The sequence below is a fragment of the Peromyscus maniculatus genome, chromosome 22 (genome assembly GCF_049852395.1).
Source record: "Peromyscus maniculatus bairdii isolate BWxNUB_F1_BW_parent chromosome 22, HU_Pman_BW_mat_3.1, whole genome shotgun sequence".
NCBI classification, from domain to species: domain Eukaryota; kingdom Metazoa; phylum Chordata; class Mammalia; order Rodentia; family Cricetidae; genus Peromyscus; species Peromyscus maniculatus.
In genome coordinates, this window is record NC_134873.1 from 39,692,893 (window position 1) to 39,707,334 (window position 14,442).

General features: G+C 49.9%; 1 protein-coding gene and 1 long non-coding RNA gene across 3 annotated transcripts in view; one reads left to right on the forward strand and one right to left on the reverse strand.

Moving 5' to 3' along the window:
* Plb1 (phospholipase B1) overlaps positions 1-14,442 on the forward strand; it is a 121,104-nt gene that overhangs the window by 73,973 nt on the left and 32,689 nt on the right. For both annotated transcript variants that reach the window (XM_006984819.4, XM_042266896.2), the window contains 12 exons: positions 374-434; positions 1,301-1,359; positions 2,364-2,437; positions 6,516-6,559; positions 7,071-7,179; positions 8,033-8,084; positions 8,452-8,532; positions 9,046-9,111; positions 9,857-9,957; positions 12,018-12,099; positions 12,816-12,920; positions 14,157-14,252. In XM_006984819.4, the coding sequence (XP_006984881.3) occupies positions 374-434; positions 1,301-1,359; positions 2,364-2,437; positions 6,516-6,559; positions 7,071-7,179; positions 8,033-8,084; positions 8,452-8,532; positions 9,046-9,111; positions 9,857-9,957; positions 12,018-12,099; positions 12,816-12,920; positions 14,157-14,252 (930 nt within the window). The remainder of the gene's footprint in view (positions 1-373; positions 435-1,300; positions 1,360-2,363; positions 2,438-6,515; positions 6,560-7,070; positions 7,180-8,032; positions 8,085-8,451; positions 8,533-9,045; positions 9,112-9,856; positions 9,958-12,017; positions 12,100-12,815; positions 12,921-14,156; positions 14,253-14,442) is intronic.
* Positions 726-2,386, reverse strand: LOC143270279 (uncharacterized). Its single transcript, XR_013047424.1, has 3 exons — positions 2,253-2,386; positions 1,835-1,909; positions 726-826 (listed from the first exon to the last, which is right to left on the reverse strand). It is a non-coding gene; the product is annotated as an uncharacterized LOC143270279 (long non-coding RNA).

A 14,442-nucleotide genomic window follows, 5' to 3' on the forward strand; every position in this document is an offset into this window, starting at 1 on the left:
CACACCTTCCATTGGGGTGGAGAGCAGAACAAACGCCTTTCATTTCAAATTGCAACCCCACCAAGACAGAACAAAGCTAGCCACACCTTTCACGGCAGAAGGAGAGGGCAGAGGGTGGGGTGGATCATTTTTGAAGGCCCTGAGTCTTGCCCTGGATGAAAGAGAGGTCAGGGTTAGAGGAACAGATCCCAGGTTGGCTGATATTCAGAACCATCTAGGGTGCCATCTTCCAGTGCCCCTGGAGGATCCTCTCCAGGTATAAGACCCGGGCTCTGTGTTTTGCAAGCCTGCTGAGTAAGCCTGATGCCTATTCAACTTCTCTGCCCGTCACCCCCTTAACCCTGAGATTCTGGGATTGGCTCTTTGCATTTAGGGTTATGGAACCTGGATGTTATGCAAGGACAGAGCCCCTTCAGCCTCACCACCAACCTCAGGTAAGCTCCTGGGACCCACTGGATTCCAAGACACCCCCACACACAAAGGCTTACCTACCCATGAGCAATCTCTCAGGCTTCGCATGGTGACCACTCAACACAGTCCTGCTGAACAGTGCTTGTTTTTTCTAGCCTGGTCTAGCTGGTCTTTGCCCAGCTCTGGCCTTTGGCCATTTCATGCCTGGCAAGCCCCAATGCATTCTGGGTCAGGAGCTATTTCCTATCCTGCTTTCAGGATCTAAGCAGGGACACACAGAAGACGGGGGGGGGGGGGGGGGACGACACTTGCCTCTGATTGGCCCAGCCTGCAGGGTGGTGAAGTCCAGAGTGGGATAAGGCCAGGGAGTCCCGTTAATTGGATAGCTCTGTGGAAATGTGTCCTCACGCTTTGCCTGTGGAAGGGTCTAGAAAGTTCTCTGGATTCTTCAGAACAGACTTGAGGGTAGGGAAAGGTCTGGCATGACTATTTCTTAGATTCTTGTGGAAATCTAGAACCCAGTTCTAAGTGGGCTATACATGGGCCAGGGTCTGTCTGGGTGGACACTTAGGCCACAGCTGACTTCTCACATGACTACCAGCACTAATACCTCTTCTTCCCCACCCCACCCCCCATTCCTACTTGGTGCCTTGCAACATTCCTGTCATTTACTTCTTTATCTTCCGGCCTGATGAAAACCTAAGATTTGTTTGTCTCTGATGAGGAGTCTCTTGTATGAGATTCTGCCAACACAGTTTGGGCTTCCCAGCTCTACATGGCCAAGACACACATGGGCGTCTTGTTTGGGGTGTTGGCATAAAGCAGAGGCTTGTCTAGCCTGTGCCGGCAGCTCCCTCCCCAGACTCACGCATGTCCGCTTATCTTCCAGTGCATGCCCTGAGACCTGCAGACATCCAAGTGGTAGCAGCGCTGGGAGACTCTCTGACCGTAAGGACTTTGGAGCCCTTGGGGGTGGGAGTGGGCGTGGTGTGGAGGGGGGGAAAGTGGGCAATGGGTGTGGTGGGGCCGATCCAAGTCCCGCCCTCCTAACTCCAAGGCCTGCACTCACAGCTTCTATAAGCTCTTGCCCTTCTGCCCTGGCTCTCTGTCCAGGAGACTGGCAACAATGTTATTTTTATAACTGCTTTATCAAGTAGGTGTGCAGGGGGGGCGGGGGGGGGGGAATCTTTTCCAGGAATGAACTGAATATTCTCAGTTGGCTGAGGTTTTGAACACCCAACACCAGTTTTTGATATATGCAAAAAAAAATATGTCACGTTGACTCAACATTCTCCTAACGATGCCTGTGTGGGTCCTATTCTCCCTCCCTCATGAGCAGCCCAGACCCCCATCTGTTTCCTCCACATCCACGCGGAAGGCAGCTTTATCCTTCAGCGGTGGCTAAGGCTCTGCTCCTCCTCACCTTCAGTGTGGGGCTGTACTGCTGTCCCAGGGCACCACCTTCTGGTAGCACAGCCGGGGCTCTGGAAATGCCTTTCTGGAGGGGGAGAGAGGGGGGGGGAGAGAGAGAGAGAGAGAGAGAGAGAGAGAGAGAGAGAGAGAGAGAGAGAGAGAGAGAGAAGGGAATTTATTGGAAATCTCTCCATCACAATGATGGCTCCAGCTTAAGCACTTTGTCCATAAAGCCCTGTGTGGTACTGATGCTGCTGATAGTATCAACACCACTCCCATTTGTGAAGCCCTTGAGAGTTTCCCAGACTTTACAGCTGTGATCCAATTGCGTCCCAAGCCTCCCCTGCGGAAAGGCTGGCCACAGTGAAAGAAAGCACAGCTGGGAAGAAGGGTCGCAGCCTGGGTCCCCTCACTCCCCATCTGTGTACCATTCTTGCCTCCGTGAGTGCACCGGGGGCCATGCCTTCAGAACCCATCTTCGCGGCTCCCCATTTCTCTCTGGCTCACTGGTTTTCTTGTGGAATTTGATGTTCCCCAAGGCTGGCAATGGCATCGGCTCCCAAGAAGGTAACCTCTCCGATGTCCGCACCCAGTATCGAGGACTGTCATATAGGTAATGTTAACCTTTGACCTCCTCCTCCTCCCCAGAGCTTAGCCTCCTTGTTGGTTTTGTTACCTTTTTTGGTTTTGGGGATTTTTGTTTTATCGCCAGGGTCTCAGAGAATCAGGATTGGCCTTGAACTATGCAAGGGAAAATGACCCTGGGCTTCTAGCCCTCTGCTTTCTACCTCTCAGCTGCTGGGGTTGCCAGTGTGCACTGGCTAGGATGTGGGTTTAGCTCCTACAAATGCACAAATCTCAAAGAGCAAGGACCAGGTCTAAAAGGGGCTTTCAGAGGAACCGCTATATATTTCTGCATTGACTGAACGGAGAGGATAATTTTGCTGTTAATGATCCTTTTATCTTTAAATTATGCAGAAAAAATAAGCCAAGGTTCTTACCAAACTCCTGGGTCAGCAAATCCAACCTGAAATGTATCCGAAAAGCACCAAGTCCTTGAGTCTCCACCTGCCCGTTTGCATGTCTGTGTTCGTATGTCGATGCTACTGTTTGTCTTCATGTATGTATTCATGTCATTTTGTAGTAACACCTCTGCTTGTATGTATATGTATGCGTCTATACAGAAAACTGCCCAGACCCAGTACTCACATCCAGAGGAAATAATGGATGCAAGTTGCAATCAGTGGGCATCCCTGAGAAACTCCTGTGCGCTGGCACAGGATTAAGAACCGAATGGGTGTCTGAGGGGTGTGTGTATCAGCTGCATACTCACCTGGCTAGTGTTTAGAAATGAAAATGGTCAGAGTGCCCCAGGATGGGAAAGGAGAGAGGAACCAGCCCTCCCAAGCAAGCAAGAGAAAGTGGTACCCAGCATGTCGTTAGACAAAGTGAAGGGATAAGAAAGGAAACCCCGGATACAGACGTAGAAAGGAGCTCAGGCTTGGGGTGTCAGGTGAGCAATTGAGTGTCGGTTTTGTTACGTTTTTGTCTTTCCTAATGAAGTTTGAGGTTTTGCATGCTTCAAAGTAATTAGTGAGCAGTTAAGGACTTATCTGGGAAAACCAAACCGAAGCCTGCCACGAGAGGGCAGAGTGTTAATGAGCAGTTGGCTGCTCAGAAGCATACTTGCTATTTCCTTTTGCGGGGTGCATTCATGTCAAGGATCCTCCCTAAGAAAGTGATAGGGGACAAGGTGGGGTGATCCAGAGCCAAGGAAAGCCCCAAGAGAGACCCATTTCCCAAGGGAAGAGAGAGGCAGGATCACAGAGCTGGTAGCCACCCACCGAGAAATTCCAATGTGCCCTCAGCATGAGGGTGATCTTCCCTCCCAGAACTAGGGAGCTGCTTTTCAGCTCAGAGCCCCCACATTTCCACGCATCTTCAGTCATGTCAATGGTCTCTAGTGGGCTACCCAGAACAAAACAGAACCTCCGGTTACTCAGCACTCTCCAGAATGTTGCTGAAGCTGTGAGGAAAGAGAAAAAGAGAGCAGAGTGTGTGTGGGGAGGGGGGAGGGAAGGACTCACTGTGGCCCAGGAGAGGCCTGGTTCGCAGCAGCAGCTGCTCTCCATCTCAGCTAAAGGAGACAGTGACACATAGTTGTGTGAGGGAAACCACACAGGAGTGTCCGCTCCAGAGGAACACCCTTGGGAACGGAAGTGATTGGCACAGCCTCACAGGTAGCTGAGATAGTGAAGCTCCCAGCCCGGGGGCATAAGCCTTCTAAGGGATTTCTTGCACGGCCCATACAAATGTTCAGCCACTCTCTGTTCTTTCCTAGGAATGAAATGCCCAAACTTTTCTAGTTATAATCCCAATAACCAACCCATGGCCAATGAATGACTGCTGGACTTTAAAATCTTCCCCCCAAGTGTACTGATGTTGAGGATGGATGCTCTAGGTTAGCATCCAAGTAACAGTGGTAGACTACCAGACAGGAGTTTCTTGGGGTTGGTCCACGGAATGTTAGCTGTCCAAGAGGGGCGTTCCTTTGTATCTGAGGTAAAACATTACCTACTGTTTCCTTCATGTGCATACTAGCACAGTAAAGGCTCTGAGAAGCGACACATTGAAGACCTCTCTTTAATGGTTGATGTTTGAGTGAGGGTTGCCCTTAATTCTGGACTTTTCTTTCTTTGAAATATCTGTTAACCCCTGGGAAATGTCCGTGAAGTAGACTGATCAGAGAAAAGCCATTTTCTGGAGCCCACTACATTAGAAATACCAGGCAATGAAATGGTTCTAAGAAAATTAAGAAAGCACCTTAGACCTTTTCTTCCAAGGAAACAGGAAAAATGGACCTCATATAAATGGGAAAAGGGGCCCCAGGATTCTGCAGGGATGGGTGGTTGTAATCAGGACCTATAGAGGCTCCCAAGGTCCCTTGGCCTATGAGACTGTGCAACTATGGACACATTGTCAGCTAGCTTACCAGTGAGCTGGTCTGAGAGCTTTCTTCTTTAGAGTATAGCTTTTTCTTTGGTAGAAATACATTGGCTTGTTTGGGATTATTCTATGGCCAAAATAAAATTTACTTAACCAAAGCAAAATGCATCTCCTTGTTTTTGTTTTTAATCAGGTCTTTAACCTCACATTTCTGACACTTTGAACACGCATTCCTAAGCTTCTCCTGTACCTTTCTGCACAGTGGATGACCACAGAAGAAACAAAGTCTAGCCTTGAGCTCATGTGTCACAGATTACGTTTCCTGAAGAGTCTAACGTAGACCAGATGTTTGGCATGAGGGTTTCCTTTCATGTTTTGGTAGTTCTGATCAAAATGGTGACTTACGTATTTTGACTGCTCTGTGTTTATTTGTGTGCTTGTCTTTTATCTTCTTGGACATTGGCATGGCACCAGGAAAGCCTGTTGGTCTTGCTTTGCCACCACCCTTTTTTAAGTACCAAGCTACCTTTAAGAAATGAAAGTAGAAAGTACATGATAAGTGTATGTGTTTATATATGTTTTCCTGTCTGTTGAGGGAAATATGCAGAAGACCACAGATGGGACAGTATATGGATTTCTAATTTCCTTCCAAGTGTAAAATGCTCCAATTTGGTGACTTGGGCTTGGAGAAGAAAGGATTCAGAAGCAACACCATCATGTAGAGCTACAAGAGAATTCAGTAGTGACAAAAGCCCCACCCACTAGTCCAGGCCCAGACATCTGATGGGCCATGGGGGAGAAAACTCAGTGGTGTGGAGGGCGGAGCTTAGCGACTTTGATTTATGGCCATCCTTGAGAGGTCTCTACTAGAAGGCTAGATGCTAAGTCTGTATTCTCGAACTCCCCTGGCCTGGAATGACATGCTGGGACTGAGGAAAAGGGCATAGAAGAAAACACAGTAAATACCAAATATCTGAACATCTAGATTTTTTGTTTGGGTTTTGGGTTTTTTGTTTTTGTTTGTTTGTTTGTTTGTTTGTTTGTTTGTTTTCAAGACAGGGTTTCTCTGTGTAATAGTCCTGGCTGTCCTGGAACTTCCTTTGTAGACCAGGCTGACCTTGAACTCATAGATATCCACCTGCCTCTGCCTCCCCAGTGCTGGGATTAAAGGCATATGCCATCACGCCTGGCTAGATTTTTTTTTTTTTAAGATAGAAATGAGTATCTCCTTAAACATGTGGGAGGAAATGACCTCTTATGTGGTGTGTTTTGAGGTTAGGCCAGATCAAATGAGATGGGTCATTGGAAGGCAGCAAGCTCCCATCCTCTGAATCTTCCATTGGAATCTACCTGATACTGGGCAGAAAAGCTTATCTGTGTTCTCAAGCTTCCCAGCTCAAGCTAGGTTTTAGTTACCCTTAGCCACTACCCTCCCAGCACCTCAGTCTTCTTCTCTGTCATGTGGAGATATCCATCTCTAACTCTAAGCTAGGGACAAGAGAAAGAGCCATGACCTACAATACAGTCCATGCTGGGCACACAGAGTTCTCCTCAGCTAAGCACTCGCCACCCAAGTAGATAAAGGAAAGTCCTTTACCTTCAGACTAAAGGGGAAACAGTCCACTGGCGAATCTAGAATGTTCTCAGGATCCCTCACATTCTAAGAATGGGTGGGGATTGGTCTTTGATAAAGTTCATATACTGACTTGGTTTCTCTCCTTCCATGCCTTGCTCATTCCATACAGTGCTGGTGGGGATGCGTCCCTGGAGAATGTGACCACCTTGCCCAGTGAGTAAATACCAAGGCCTTGAGTAGGAATGCTCTAGAGAAGAATAGCACATCATCTTTAGGGACGAGCCCTGGAGAGGGAGAGGAGGCCCCAATAGCCTGAGGGGGTGGAATGAGCATCAGAGACAGAGCCTGAAGACCTGAGTTCAATCCCTGCTCTTTCTATGTTCTTGTGAGGTGACCGAGGAGGGCAAGCCGCCAAGTGCCCTCGGCCTTGAGCTTTTCAAATAAATGCTGAGACAAATCCATAGGGCCTTCACTGGCCCTGTAAGTAAGTTGGGCAGAGGAAAGTACCTCTGTGAGAAACTTCCAACCTTACCCGGTCAGGCTTATCATCACGTCTTTCCAACTGAGAGAGGTCCTAGTTTCCGTCAGGCCTATGGTGCAACCCACTTCCTGTTCCCAGGAAGCATGAGAATGACGGTGAGCCCCTAGGACGCTTTGTACTGCAGAATACGCCCTAGTCTTCTGTCTTGAGTTCCGTGCCTAGAGTCTCCCTTTCCTCTTCCAGATATCCTACGGGAATTTAATGGCAATCTCACAGGCTATGCAGTCGGCACAGGTGGCGTCGATTCTGCAGGCGCATTCCTTAACCAGGCTGTTCCTTGGGCGAAAGCTGAGTATGACATGGGGGGGGGGGGCTGCAGAGAGGGGAATAGGGGGCGTGAGGTCAGTCCCTCAGAGATCCCCATAGAGACCCACAAAGGGGCACTTGACCCGTCTGCAGCAATGATTTTGAGGGTGCTCTTTCCTGTCCCCCCATAACCAAAGTTATCGGGTGGCATTGGGAGTCGCCTTGGACGTGGGAAGGAGCCGTGTGTCTACAGCTGTCACCCAGCTCCTTGGTCAGGCTCTCACACACCTTGGCAGCTAAGGGTTGGACTGACTAAGCAATATTTGCCAATTTTTGAAGCTCGCTCTGACAGAATGCTGTTAGAGAAATCTTCCCACGGGATTTCACTTACCCTGTGTGATCAGGGAAGGCCTACTGCATCCAAGTCAAGATCTCTAGCCTGAGGGGGCCTCTGGACAAGTCTCTTGGTCTCCCTGGTCCTGGAATGGAGCTAACCAAACCAAAAACCAAACCAAAAAAAGCAGACTAAGGGCTGCTGAGCAGAACTGCCCAGCCTCCTGGGATGGTCTCTCAAGGAGGTGCTAATTCTTCTAGAGACCCCAGAAGCCTGGAGCTCCTGCTTCCCATGGTTCTTGGCCCACCCATGGTTCCAGCCCGCATCTCCAGTTGGTCGGCATGCCCCCAACACCCGTTAACTGGGCTCTGTAATAGCAGTAGCCTGTGACATAAAATCCCCCTCTGTCCTACCCAAGGAGACCATCATGCTATGGGTCCATCATTCAGGCGTCAACCGGCAGCTCATGTAGTATTGTGAAAACCTGCACTGTGTAGGCCCTGTAGGGTAAGAGGACAAAAATGGACATCTTTCCTCAACAGAAGGACTGACTTTCTCTCCTCAGGAACCTTTCAAGCCAAGTCCAGACTCTGGTTCAGAGGATGAAGAATGACCACGTGAGTCGCCTTGGTGGTTACTGACAAATGTTAGTTGTCTAGCCTGGTAAAGTTTTCCCCAAATGGAATGGTCTGCCAGGAAAAGCAGTGAGTGCCCTTTTGCTAGATGCATTCAAGCAGAGGTAGGAAAACCCCCTTGTCTGAGACCTTCTGGAGGATATTATATGGGGTGAGGGGAGAATGGCTGCTGGTCACAGTGACCTTGAAGGTCCCTCTTGCTGCTAAGATTCTGGTCTATAAATAAAGCCTTTAAAATGTCATCAGCTCCAAGGTTCTGATTGTGTTCTTTCAAGTGGACAAGGAAGTCACAAGGGGCTGACTGGATTTCCTAGAGCTGTGATGAGCATTTTCCTCCCTCCTAATGTAGAGAGTCAACTTCCTCCAAGACTGGAAGGTCATCACGGTCATGATCGGGGCCAGTGACCTGTGTGAATTCTGCACGGATTCGGTAATTGGGTAGGGTCTGGGTCTGATCCTGCCTTTGACCATTAGGCTCTGGAGATCGAGGTCCCTACAACTCACCCCAGGGCAGGCATTCAGCTCCAGGTACACTGTGCGTGTGTACACGTAACTTAGGCACACACTCGTGTGCCCGAGCTCCTTGGGGTCGGCTTTGTGACTGGGACCACATGCACATCCCGAGTGGGGAGGGGCCAGGTAGCACATGAGTGGTGGCTGCTGCTCTTGAGAGAGAAGGAACTATAGACGCCCCCCCCCAAGCATTTTGGGAGAGCATTCTTCATTTTCCACTCTGGCCAATGGTTCTGATCTTCTAGCCCCTTGTCCCTGACAACAGTGAGTCATTGTATCAGCATGTTAGAAAGTGAGCCCACTCAACAGATGGTGGTGGACAGGGGGGTGACAAGTCCTTGGGGCTGGACCTAGAGGGGAAGCCCACACCGGCCCCTCTGCCCTCTCACCACAACCAATCCCTTCCTTTCCCTCCCCTTTCTCTTTCCAGAATCGGTACTCTGCAGCCAATTTTGTTGACCATGTCCGCAATGCCTTGGACATCCTGCATAGGGAGGTGGGTTAGGGCTTCTGTAACTTGGTATGGTGGAGGTGCAGGTGGGAGGGGAGAGGAAGGATGGAGCCAGCCAGGGGCATGGGCTCTGCCCCCATCCAGAGGCTCCAGTCTTATACCCAAGTCAGCGGCATTCTATTTGGAAGGAGCCCCGGAGATCTCCGGTATCAAGAAAGGAAGGCACTGTGTACTGACATCTCCCTCCAGAACATTCCTTGGTGTTAGCCGCTGGCCAGGCTTGGCATGGCATGTGAAACACAGAGTGTCTTGAGTAAACCTCTATTTATACCCAGGCTCATTTCTTCCACCTCACTGCTACCTTGTAGGCAGCAAAAGGCTACTCCTGCTATGCCAGGGAAATAACATTCTAACCACTAGATGCCCTGCTGGGTAAGTGAGTCCCCATGTCTACTCAGAAGTAGTTGGCCCGAGTCAAGCTGGCAGAAATTGGTCAGGAGTCAGCAGCCTGGCAAACAAGTTGTCTATCACGCCATATTCTGGCTCACTACAAGATGGCTGAACAGAGCTGAGCTCTTAGCATTCACTGTCCCATCCTAGAGGTCCTACTATCTATTCTCCCCACCCACTGGTATACCTGACGTCACGCACGGGCTGCGACACTCTAGGAAGTGGTCCTGTGTAGACTTTGTCTCTTGAACTCAGGAGTGAGCTGAGCTCGAAGTCTAAAGGGAGCCTCTATCCAAACCCCAGCCGGGAGCCCTTGTCTTACCTGCAGCCTTCTCTTTAGGTCCCCAGAGCCCTGGTCAACCTCGTGGACTTCATGAACCCCAGTATCATACGGCAAGTGTTCCTGAAGAACCCAGACAAGTGCCCGGTGCATCAGGCCAGGTAGGCAGGCACTAGTCATCCCATCCAAGAGATCGCCTCAGTCTTGGTCTGGCCTGCCCATTCAGCAATGTCTCCCCAGAGTCTCAGCAGCAGCTTATTTCTTCCTTGTCTATAAATAAGGACTGTGTTAGCATCATTCTCTCCTGGGAGGTCAAGAGCCTTGATCCTGTCCCTTCCCTATCCCAGGTGCCAGGCAGGAACTTCTGTGATAGCAAGAATCATGGAGGCCACTATTTGAGAGACTGAGTAGCCCAAACTGAAAATGTAACATGGAGTGGTTTTCTGTGTGGCTAAACTGTAGTGGAGAGCAAGAGACAAAACACCCAACCCAGGCTTCTTGCAGAAGAGGGAAGTTGGGGGAAGGGAAAGATGACCGTTCAGTTTCTGTACCTGGGTGGTGGGTACACAGGTGTGTGAGTCCTCATCCTTTACACCTTCATGCACCTATTGACTTAAATCTCACAGGGGCTGGAGAGATGGCTCAGTGGTTAAGAGCACTGGCTGCTCTTCCAGAGGACCTGAGTTCAATTCCCAGCATCCACATGGTGGCTCACAACCATCTGTAGTGAGATCTGGCGCCCTCTTCTGGCATGCAGGCATACATGCAGGCAGAATACTGTATATATAATAAATAAATCTTAAAAAACAAAATCTCACAGAATTAACTGTGCCCCAGGCACTGTCCTGAAGGCACTGGAAATATAGATGGCCTTGACTTAGGATTCTGACCTATATAATGGCACAAAAGCCACATTCACTCAAGAGAAAACATACTCAGAATACAGTCTTTTCCTGGGCTGGAGATATGTGGTCCCATGCTCCCAAGTGACTCTGGAAGCCCCAAGAAATACCCCACGGAAAGCTCCCCACCCCAAGTGGAAACCAGTCAGCCCACTATGGCGTATGGGGCTTCTATGATGAAATATTTGGTAGGTAGGTATAGCAAATGATTTTTTTTTCCTTTTTCCATTTTTTGAGGGTATGGTGCACATCTGTGTATGCATGTCTGTATGGGGGAGCATACATGTGAGGGTGCACATGCACATGCTTGTGTGTGCCTGTGAAGGCCTGAAGTTGATGGTAGGACTCATCTTTGAGTGCTCGTCTACCTTATTCAATGAGGCAGGGTGTCTCAGTCAAACCCAGAGCTCATCGATAAGGCAAGTCTCACTAGCCAACTTGCTCTGGGAATCCTCTGTCTCCATTTCCCTAGGCTATAATTACAGGTGGGCTGCTACACCCACCTGGCATTTCTGGGGCTTCTGGGAATCCAAACTCTGGTCCTCCCACGTGCACAGGCAGCGCTTTAACCACTGAACCATCTGCCAGCCCGGAACACATTTTTTTTTTGTTTTTTTTTTTTTTTTGTTTTTCGAGACAGGATTTCTCTGTGTAGCTTTGCGCCTTTCCTGGAACTCGCTTTGTAGACCAGGTTGGCCTCAAACTCACAGAGATCCACCTGGCTCTGCCTCCCGAGTGCTGGGATTAAAGGCGTCCACCACCACTGCCCGGCTAGAACACAAATTTTAATGTACACTGTTATAAACTGACCATGAGCTTATGGGAATGTCACCTCCATCGTATGTCAAAGGTCATCTTTAACTTTCCTCTGAATGTAAAGTGCATATGACTGAAACTAACTCACAATCCAAGGAAAGGCATTGGAATAACATTAGAGGAGGTATCTCAGGATATGAGTATCAGAGTCCTGGTGTGCCTGCTTTAATACCAGGATGCATTGCTATTTTATTTTTTTAATTAAATAATGCATTCTTGTTGCCTGGGTTCATTTACTGGGCAGAATGTGACAGGCCTAGCCTCTGAAGTCCAATTCGAGTACTTATTAAAGCAGACTCACTCAAACTGCAGATTCCTCCTTCTCATCACTTTCTCGAGGACCTAGGACAGGTGCCTCAGACCCTCCAGGCGCTTGTGCTCCCAAACCGGGTCTCGAGTGAGCCTTGCTACCCCACCCGGCTCTGGGTGGCCAGAAGCAGTCCTCGAATGGAGGGAGCTTCAGCTATGGACCTTCTTCTTCTTGCCTCCCCTTCCTTGTACAGTGTCCTGTGCAACTGTGTTCTGAGCCCGGGGGAGAATTCCCACGAGCTGGCCAGGTTGGAGTCCTTCACCCAGTCCTACCAGGTAAGGTAGAGGAGAGTGCCTTTCCATGTCCTCTTCCTGTGTTCTTCCTATTACAGCCCAGAGCTCCCTCTAGGCAGGGGAGGAATGAAGGAAAGAGAGCAAGACACCAGCCATCCTCGGCCCCTCCCTCTGCCCCACCTGGCTGAGGGTCTGTTTCCTTGGTTGGAAAAGCCCCAGTAGCATCCAGGTGACATTGGTGTGGCTGAGCCGCCTTTGGGGGTGGAGGGTGATAAATCTCATTGTTAGCCAGTGGGTCTGGGGTGTCCCATAAAGCCACACTGGAGGCCAGCTTCCCCCCATTTCTCTGGCCCCCACTCTCACACAAGTCCTGACAGACAAACCACAAGAAAAGGGATTACAGAATAAGAACCTAGGAGCCTGACGAGCTCGGCGTGTCTTCTCTGTTTTTTGTTTGTTTCTTTTTCTTTTCCTTGTGGAAACAACCTTTAGAGATGGCAGGTTTAAAACAAAACAAAACAAAACAAAACAAAACAAACAAAAAACAACCAAAAAAAAAAAAAAAACCCTGAAACCGTACATCCATTTCCAAACTGTCTAGAATGGGATTTGCCATCAAAAACATTTGCATCGGGTTGAGTCAGCTCCCTTGTCTAAGGGGGCGGGGACGGGGATGGGGGGACAGGGATGCTGTCTGCCGCCTGTCCTCACCCTATCCTGTGCTAAAGGCTGCTGTTGGTATTCCTGTGTGTTCCCAGAGTGGCATGCTCCAACTGGTGGAGTCCGGCCGCTATGATACCCGGGAGGACTTCTCTGTGGTCCTGCAGCCCTTTCTTCTTAACACCAGGCTCCCCATCCTAGAGGTACGCTCCCCCCACCTTGGGCTCTGGAGGGAGGAGGGACATCCTTGCAAGAGAACCATCGAGGCAGGAATGCGTGAGAATGGGCAGGACACAGAGAGGCTACGCCAGCAGGCACAGTGCCCTTTTACACCTGAACCCAGGCATTACGCATCCCACAGATAAGATTGCCACAGCTGCCTTGGGGGGTACCACGAGCCCCATGGAACAGAAGTAAATAGATGTGCTGTAGCCTTCCCAAAATCAGAAAGAACGTAAAAGACAGGCAAGACTCACAGATATCCAAGTCTATGTTCGTGACTTGCTGCCACATGTGGTCTCCCTCACATGTGGCCCCTGTGGCTGTGAGAGAGAGTTCTTGTGCTGTGTTCCCACCCCTTGGCCACGCGTGTTGCCTGGCACTCCCTCTCAGTGCAGAAGAGCTCTGTGGGCCGAGCAGGTAAGCCCTCTATCCCAAGACCTCGGACAACTTAGGGGAAGCTGGAAGAAGAGCAGAGTAACGTGTCCAGATCCTGCGGAGAGAAGAGCTGGAGTCGGGTGCCCTGCTGGCCTGATGTCAGCTCTGGCCAGGCCTGCTTGGTCTGCCCTTTCATCCTCTCCGCCTAATTGTAGAGGCTGAGAATTAGCAAGGAAGTTCCCCTACCCCGCTCCCCACCCCACCCTAGCTGGTTTAGTATTAGTTACTTTTCTCTTCATTTCCACAAGCAGCTTAAGGGAGGACGTGCTTGTTTTGGCTCACATTTTAGTTTAAGAAGAGACACAGTGTGTCCTGGCAGGGACAGCAGGGTCAGGAGCATGAGGCAGTCGGGCACATTGCATCTCCTGCCAGGAATGCTGGTCCTCAGTTAGCTCTCTCCCTGTGCAGTCCGGTACCCCATTCCGTGTGGGTCTTCCCACCCCAAGTCACCCAGTCTCTGTCAGGTTGACGTCAGTATTAACCAATACACTACCCAAGACTCCCTGGAGAACTAAGAAACTAGCTTCTTCACTTACAGCACGAGTTAGAGATTCTACAAATGTGCCCAAACAGAGCACTTTTTAAATAAAATAGGGAGAATGTGGAGGCCAGAGAAGGTACTGCTTGAGGTCACCCAAAGCTCTTTATCTGTGGGAATGCCCTTATGTCCCTGGCATGTTCCCAAAGGGAAGGGGGTATGTTGTGGGCATTGCCCAGGATCGCATGGCCTCTGGCTCCCTCTAACCCCACAGGACCTTGAGGAAAGTGCTTGTCTCTTTCAGGATGGGCGTCCAGATACATCCTTCTTTGCCCCAGACTGCATCCTCCCTAACCAGAAGTTCCACACTCAGCTCTCCAGAGCCCTTTGGGCCAATATGGTAAGATAAAGAGCAGCTTCTGACAGCGTAGTCTAGTGCAAAGCACCAAGCTTACCAGATGTGGGGCGGACCCAGAGGGACAGCAGCTGGCACATCAGTCGATGTCTACAGAGTGGCCATGGAGAATCCTGGAAACTGACTTGGCCAGTTTGCACCACCAGCTGTCCCTCGTGAGCTGTCAGGAGGGATG